Raw genomic sequence first — 8692 nt, forward strand, 5'->3', positions numbered from 1 at the left:
GNAAGAGTAACTGTTCGATGAATAAAATATTGATGACGAGGCTCTGAGGTTGACTGGTTTCCTAATACTCTGGTATTGATCGTCTTCGGTTTGTCATTCATATACACAAACAACCGTTCTTGTTTACTTTGATAGGTGCGGTGTTCAGGTAAGGTAAGTCGATATGCTAAGAGTAGGGTAGAGGTTGTTGATGGGAATATAGAGATTAGGGGGAGAAAGCCGACACTGAGCCGACTATCGAGAGCATTTATTTTTACCTTGTGGAGGATTCGAACCCATGCCACCCAATTGCCTAGAAGACGACAATCCAACACGCTTCCGTCTGAGCTATTCCCCTCATATTGGAGTTTGCCTGATGCTAAGAGTGGGGTAAGGTTGTTGATGCTAAGGGTGGTGTAGGGGTTGTTGATACTAAGAGTGGTGTAGGGGTTGTTGATACTAAGAATTGGGTAAGGGTTGTTGATACTAAGAGTGGTGTAGGGGTTGTTGATGCTAAGAGTTGGGTAAGGTTGTTGATGCTAAGAGTGAGGTAGGGGTTGTTGATACTAAGAGTAGGGTAAGGGTTGTTGATACTAAGAGTGGGGTAAGGTTGTTGATGCTAAGAGTGGTGTAGGGGTTGTTGATACTAAGAGTAGAGTAGGGGTTGTTGATGCTAAGAGTTGGGTAGGTTGTTGATGCTAAGAGTGGTGTAGGGGTTGTTGATACTAAGAGTTGGGTATGGGTTGTTGATACTAAGAGTAGGGTAAGGATTGTTGATGCTAAGAGTGAGGTAGGGGTTGTTGATACTAAGAGTAGGGTAAGGGTTGTTGATACTAAGAGTGGGGTAAGGATTGTTGATGCTAAGAGTGAGGTAGGGGTTGTTGATACTAAGAGTTGGGTAAGGGTTGTTGATACTAAGAGTGGGGTAAGGTTGTTGATGCTAAGAGTTGGGTAAGGGTTGTTGATACTAAGAGTGGGGTAAGGATTTTTGATGCTAAGAGTTGGGTAAGGGTTGTTGATACTAAGAGTTGGGTAAGGGTTGTTGATACTAAGAGTGGGTTAAGGTTGTTGATGCTAAGAGTGAGGTAGGGGTTGTTGATACTAAGAGTAAGGTAAGGGTTGTTGATACTAACAGTTTGGTAAGGGTTGTTGATGCTAACAGTTGGGTAAGGGTTGTTGATACTAAGAGTGGGATAAGGATTGTTGATGCTAAGAGTTGGGTAAGGATTGTTGATGCTAAGAGTGAGGTAAGGATTGTTGATACTAAAAGTTGGGTAGGGGTTGGTGGGTAAAATGTTTGTCATTCATATACACAACAAATTGTTTTCCACTGTACCAAATAGTCCATTGGAATGTTCGTTTTATTCCTCGAAGCGGTTCTGCTGAAAAGAAAACCACGAGTCGTGCTCCAGTATAAATATACCTTTTATTATTTCAGATAAATGAAGTAGATTGAAAAAAACGAACAAGTCAAAATGGGGAACTGTGGCTCCAAAAATGAGGACAAAAACAGATCGTATCATCTTCAGACTCTTGTTAAACACGAGAAGGGGATTAACTGCATGGCTGTTAGTGAGGACGGAAGTGTGCTTGCGACCGGTGGTGAGGACAAGACGGCGTGTTTGTGGAGTACAAAAACGGAGGAGTGCGAATGCATTGGGATTTTACAAGGGCATGATGACTATATTACATGTATTTTAATAGAAGATTGCTTCGTGTTGACCGGATGTGCAGACAAGACTGTCCGGAAGTGGGACGTAGGCACTTGCGAGTGCGTGTTAGTGTTAAAAGGACACACATCCGTTATATATAGAATGATTTGTACGGGAGACTTCATCTTTACTAGTTCTTACGACAGAACAGCCCGTTGTTGGGATTTCGATAATGGAGAGTGCATACGGGTGTTTCGGGGTCACAAAAGGGGCGTTTACCCTTTGATATTTATACCAGCGGATGAAGAAGAACTAGATAGTGGTGATTTGGATAATGATATTTTGATTACAGGATCAGCGGATTTTACAGCGCGCACATGGAATTTTGAAACTGGTAAAGAAATTCGGGTATTTAAAGGACATAAAGGTGCCGTGACGTGTATGTCAGTGGATCCGACAGGTCGTGTGTTGTTCACCGGAAGTACAGACTTTACAATCCGCAGTTGGGATTTAAATAAAGGCGCGGGCATGAAAACGTTTGAAGGTCATCAAGGTTCTGTGATTTGTATGCAGGTATTTTTGTTTTTTTTGTTTTACATTTCAAATGGGTATCGATATAAAAACTTAGAACCATCATGTGAGAAGGGCTGCCACAGAGCGTCTAGTTGTTCAGATGGGACAATAAACCTAGAGGATTACCCACTGCATGACGTTGTCTAGACCGAAACATCTGCCTCTATTACAGCCTCTGATAGCTGTCTTTTTGCGGGGGTGTAAAAAATCCCCATGAAACAGGGCCAGGTTTTTCTGACTCTACTCCTGCTGATTACTGTCAAAGTATCTATCAATGGCTGGAATAAAGGCCGATATTTCGGACTAGGCGTTGCCCGTCTCCATGAGCCCAACTGGAGTATTTGCATTGATAGGGATAGTCCCATTAACTCGATTCCGTTAAGCCCGTGTAGAATTCAAGATGGTGGTTTATTGTTAGTCGAAGGAGGAACTGAGGTATTGTGAAAGAACAATACTGTCAGATTGAGATCGATCCGAGAGAATGAAAACAATAGTCCATCAATTGGTGATGACGTCAGTCTCATATTGTTTATAATATACTCAAGGAATGAGTAAAAACTATAACAACGATCGGACGGCACCATGACGACGTTGTGTTATGGTCAGTTATTGAGAAATGTAGGCTTCACAGAGTTGACTGATATTTCAACTTTTATCTCATATTTCACGGTGTCTTAGTTTCTCCCGACTGACTCCGACTGCTCCGACAGGTCGGAAAAAAACAAGACACCGCATACTTCAATTAACATGGTCCATGACGTCATTAATCGCGATGAGGTTATGCAGCATAAAGCATATTTTGCGATTGGTGATGTCATCAAACACTTAGTTTTTGTGGAATTGCAGGAACCACAGACATCTAATTGAAAATTGGAATGGGGCCAATTGATGCTATCAATGTCCTCTATACCCATAATTTTTTTCATAAAATCTTTTTACAATCCCTTTAAAGATCTACGAGTATCATGAAGATTGTTATGGAAACGATCGAAAAGAAAAAACAAATCTTGACGCAAGAGAATGATGCTTATTATTCATGCCATTGTTCTACGTCTTATAGAGATGTTCAGTGTATCAAATCTAGATCAATGGAATCTCGTTCTCTCTTGTCAACCGAGTATCTCCCAACTTGAATAATTCAGTATGTTTTTATCAGTAAATATATTCTTAAAAAGGTTTGAATGACATCAAAAGTCATCATCTCATACCTACATGAGATTCGGTAGGGTGTAAAACTCCACTTTAAATCTTTAAAGAGATTGCAAAAAGTTTTTCTAATTTTTTTTTTATGTTTATCGGGTACACCGATAGCATTGTACCGATGAACGATAGATCACATAAGGTCCTTCGCGATTAGTGGCGTCATCAAACACTTAGTTTTAGTGGAATTTCGGAACCACAGATGTCTGATTGAAAATTGGAATGAAAAAAATTGATGCTATCAGTGTCCCCGATACACATAATTTTTTTAGACAACTTCTTTCCAATCACTTTAAGCCAACTACTACTGCACAAATCCGTCCAGCCCTCTCTCTCTCTCTCTCTCTCTCTCTCTCTCTCTCTCTCTCTCTTGGTTTTATCTAAGAAGTTCTCTCTCTATATCTGCAGGTAGTGAATAAAATAATGTACACAGGAAGTTCAGACCACACTGGTCGATCCTGGGTCACTGAATTTGGCGACTGCACACGGATTTATAAAGGACACCGACATACAGTTAGTGTCATCAAAGTTTTCGACGGCCTGGGTAAGCTTTACGTTTTTTTTTATATTAAAATTAGACCAAAATTTCGTTCAGTCAGTTTGATGACAGCCAGCCAATCAAATTCCAGCTCTCTCTAACGCTGGGATTAGAGAGGGCATTAGACACAGAATGCATACTTTCTTCCGTCACAAAATCCCAGCGCTAGAGAGGGCAGGAATTTGATTGGCTGGCGGTGTCATTAAACAGGCGAATGCGTAAGAGGGCCGTTGTAAGACCGTAACTGAGGTGGCTTTATTGAAAAGTTAATAAAAAGACAGTCTAATTAAAACTAGATCAATCTTTCGTTCAAAAGGGCTGTCGTTCGACCCTAAAAGATAAAAGATAATAAAAAAGGGAACGAAAGTTTGATCCCATCTTGATTAGACTGGCAGACATCCAAGAGCTATCATCAGAAAGAAATGAGCAGTTAGATTTGGATCAAAATATTGTAGAATATTCTCATTGTCGAGGCTAATCACCCCTGTTCAGTAAGCAGACTATGCTTGAATGCTGGAACTCTCATTTCCTAACCGCCAATATCATCGACAAGAAACTTAAATTGCCCCCCCCCCCTCAATTTTTAAACATTTTTCCACAATTTATATATCCATATTATCACGATGATCACCACCCTTAAAGTTTTATTCTTGGTTTTTTCAGTGTACACTGCATGCGGGGACGCTATATGTCGCTGTTTTGACGCTAAAAGTGGAGCCCCCAAGCGAGAATTTAAAGGGCACGAAAGCACAGTGACTGCACTTCAGGTTTATAAAATTTCAGATATTTTCTGTAGGCGTTACGCTTTTGTCATTGTGTGTTTGAATCAAATGCTCCAAAATGGTTACCTGTTGTCGTTTTCATTTCATTTTTATCAATTTGGATTCCAGTAGACGCAAGCCTCTCAAGACTGACCAAATGGGGTTACAACAGTTGTTGCTCAACAGTTACTGTCGATGTTGAGATTCAATACGCGGTAGCTCTTTGGAAGTGCGTAGGCACAAGCCTCCAATGGAGCGTCTCAGAGGGTTCTCCCCAAGAAAACTTTTGAAAAATAGAATTGATCTGGTCTTTCTAACACATATTTTGGGAAAAATACGAAAATAAAATCAAATTTGTTAAAAATAAAGTGGGGTACAATTTGGGGTGTAAACTAAGTGGACAGCCGACACTGTAGACCAAAAAGGTACAGAACACTTGAACTTTGCCAACAGCTCGTGTGGGGTTAGAGTGGATTAATGAGTTATTTACCCTTGAAGTTGTAAGCCCTCTTGACGGCTTTCTTCGGACTATATTTGACTGCAACAATGAGTTAAATTTTGGAGCTTTTGACGATAAACACTGCGCTTTTAGTTTTACACAGTAACCTAGCACCCAATCGAATTAGATTACAATTTCGTTTCGTTATTGTTTTTTGTGGGGTTTTTTTTTTTTGGTCGGTCTCCACTGTAATCTAACGAGATTTTTTAGCTCTACTTGAACAATATTCGTAGTTGATATTTAGACACAGATTCTGCATGACGCGCTGTGATTGGTTGAAATGAACGTCAACAGTACGCTACCTTGGTATAAATTTTTATAGATTACAATGGACACCAACCAAACATAATAACGAAACGAAATTGTTACCTAATGTTAATTACATTGCTTAGCACCACCCGTATTTAGAACATATTTTTAGTTTTAGTCTTTCATGCAAAACAACTCTCATTCTTTAAAGCAACACATTGGTCTGACCTACACTCTCCTTGACAAAATCTTCATCAATTCAACGACTCTATCATTAATGTGGCATTGTGCGACAAACCAAAATTCACTGTCAGTGATGCAGGTCTGACTGGCATGGAAAAAGCGTCTAGCCGTTGGGATGGGACAATAAACCGAGGCCCATGTGCAACAGGCTGTGCACGTTAAAGATCCCTCGCAGTTACACCTGCATGACGTTGCCCATCTTCATTAGCTCGCATGGTTCAGAAAAGTGGGAGTAAAACACAAACTCCATTCATTTCATTTTTCATTAGGTTTATAATAAGCAATTGATCCACACACAGCTTATCTCCACTTGTTTTCTCCACGTCACTACTCTTATCCTCATCGACAGTCTACTTCAGCCCCACCCCACTCACTACAAACTTTAATTCTCTCTTTCCTCTCTCTCTCTCAAGTGTACACGGGCTCAGGCGACTGTATTACAAGATGTTTTGACCTGAAATCTGCCGCTCTAAAACGGAAATACGTGGGTCATATCTCCTCTATAACTGGTCTACAGGTAGTTTAAAAACATATCTCTTTCTTTTAACAATTCACTTTAAAGGTATACTAGGATTAGACTTGGCAAAAATAAGTCTTTGTTCATCGCTGGACTTACCTGGTGTCATAACTATACAACAGAATCTCTCTAATAAATCTCTAAAACTAAGTAATAATCCATTAAACTAAGTAATTTTGAAACACGCTTAGAAGCGATTATCAATCATTCCTTAGTTTAATAGATATATCGTCTTATATAGAGATTCTATTCTTTAGTCATGGCACCTGGTTAGTCTAACTGATGATTATATACACTTATTGACCAAGTTTGAGACTTTAAATTTTATATCTTTTTCTTCTAACGATTCACTTGAATATTTTATGATGATATTTGTCATGTGTCTCTTTGGAATGGAATGTAAAGCTGTTATCTCCTGATTTTCTCTTTGATTCGTCTTTGAACCTATAGATATACATATTTTTTGACTCTTAGTTGTGATTATTGTTGTATTTTAAATCTGTACATTGTTGTATTTTGTGTATGTTGTACATAATTGCACTTTGTATTGAAATGTGTTGTAGGCCTACAGAGTTTTGAACTTTGTATTGAACTTTGTGGCATTTTATTGTACTGTGTTTATTGTTGCATTTGAAATCTGTACATTGTTGTACTTTGAACCTAAATATATTGTTCATAGTTTGTATTGTAATGTGTCATTTGTTGTACTTTGTTTATTGTTGTTTCCAATGAAAATTGGAATGGTACAAATTGATGCTATCAGTGTCCCCGATACACACAATATTTTTAGAAAACCTCTTAACAATCCCTTTAAGCTGATCAATTGAATTGTTGGAGAAGAAAATAAATATATATCGCAAGTTAAAGGCCGGAATATAAAAAAAAAGTCGCGATTTAAAGAGGGTGTGTGGTCAGCAATTAAAACAAACCATTAATGGAATAATTGATTAATGAGTGAGGACACGCGAGATGCTAAAAATAAACCAACTTATGGCAAAATTGGACCATGAATTATTAAGGAAGAAGTGTGAACCGATTTTACGGTTTATATCATTCGGCAACTCTTGGCAGTTTCCGTTAAGTTTAAAGGTATCGTAAAGAGGTTTTCAAAAAAAATGTATGTATCGGAGACACTGATAATATCAATTTGCACCATTCCAATTTTCAATCAAACGTCTGTGGTAGCTGTTATTTTATTAAAACTAAGTGTTTGATGACGTCACTTATCGCAAAAAATACTTCATCACATAAGGCCCTTCGCATTTAGTGACGTCATCAAACACTTGCAGGAACTACAACCGCCTGGTTGAATCTTTACAATCCCTTTAATAGTCTACGAGTATTATGAAGACTGTTATGGAAATGTTGTTTAGTGCAAGCAAACTTTTATGGTGGGTCGTTCTTCTCAGTTTATATAGGCTAGATTGTAAACAATTCATGTAAAATGTCGATGTCAAATAGGTAACCCAAGGCCAAATACACCTACCATTATTAGATCTTATTTTATCCTCGATTTCATGGAATAAATAACGATAAAAGCAGTTCTGCAGTCTAATTAGAATAACAACAAACTTTCGTTCCGTTTTTTTTATAGCTATTATTTTTAATATAGCCACCTCAGTTAGGGTCTAACGACAGCCCTCTTGTATGGTCGTCAAATTAGCCTTTTGACCTAACTCGATGACGTCTGCTTTAACCAATCAAATTTCTACCAGAGCTTGCATTTTGTGACGCGGTGTTTATCAGGTAAGGTCAAAAGGTTGATTTGACAAACCTTCAAGAGAGCTGTCGTTAGATCCTAACTGAATGTATATAAGTAGCCTACTGATAGACAAGTAAACGTGATAGATTTTCCGAAACGAAAGATGTTCTGAATGAAATATTCATCCTCTGTACTCTAGGGAACTAATTGGATTATGTTTTAAAATATATATGTAACAAAAGGACCTTAGAGTTTTGCGATTGGTATCGGTCTTAAAGGGGCAGTTTCGCCATCCGTTTGACCACACCTTACCCTCAGGAACGGGATTTTTTTTTAGCTATGCCAATCAGTAATAGTGTTCACAGTTCACGAAATTTGAGCGTTCAAATCCATGAGTGTCCTGAATTAATCGCGTTAAAAAGACTTGAGACTCCGCCATTATATATATAGAAGAGACATAATATATGTATAATAAAGATTCAAATCTACCCCCGAAAATGGCGAAACCTGTCCCTTTAATAATATAGATTATACATAAATAATTAAGTAACGCCACGTCGTTGGTCGTTTAGATGGGCGCTTGGTTGGCCTTTAAGGTCATCTAATATTGTTTATATTTCAACAATTAAAACCAGTGCATATCTAATGATTTTTATTCTAAAGACCACAATATGATTCTTGTTCAAATCTTCTCTGTGCCTAGCAACGGGCAAAACAGATCAATAACCCATAGCAACGAGATGTAGAATTCAATAACTTGTTTCGACTAATAGATTTAG

The 8692-nt window shown here is 38.4% G+C and overlaps 1 protein-coding gene across 1 annotated transcript; it reads left to right on the forward strand.

Annotated features, from left to right (window-relative positions):
* Positions 1 to 1643: 1643 nt before the first annotated feature.
* LOTGIDRAFT_53521 (hypothetical protein) lies at positions 1644 to 4715 on the forward strand (the record flags this gene model as incomplete). The annotated part of the gene is made up of 3 exons (XM_009049138.1): positions 1644 to 2204; positions 3813 to 3948; positions 4606 to 4715. Coding segments are annotated over 3 exons (807 nt in total), but the record flags the coding sequence as incomplete, so codon positions are not given.
* Positions 4716 to 8692: the final 3977 nt, after the last annotated feature.

This window comes from Lottia gigantea (assembly GCF_000327385.1).
Source record: "Lottia gigantea unplaced genomic scaffold LOTGIsca_130, whole genome shotgun sequence".
NCBI lineage: Eukaryota > Metazoa > Mollusca > Gastropoda > Lottiidae > Lottia > Lottia gigantea.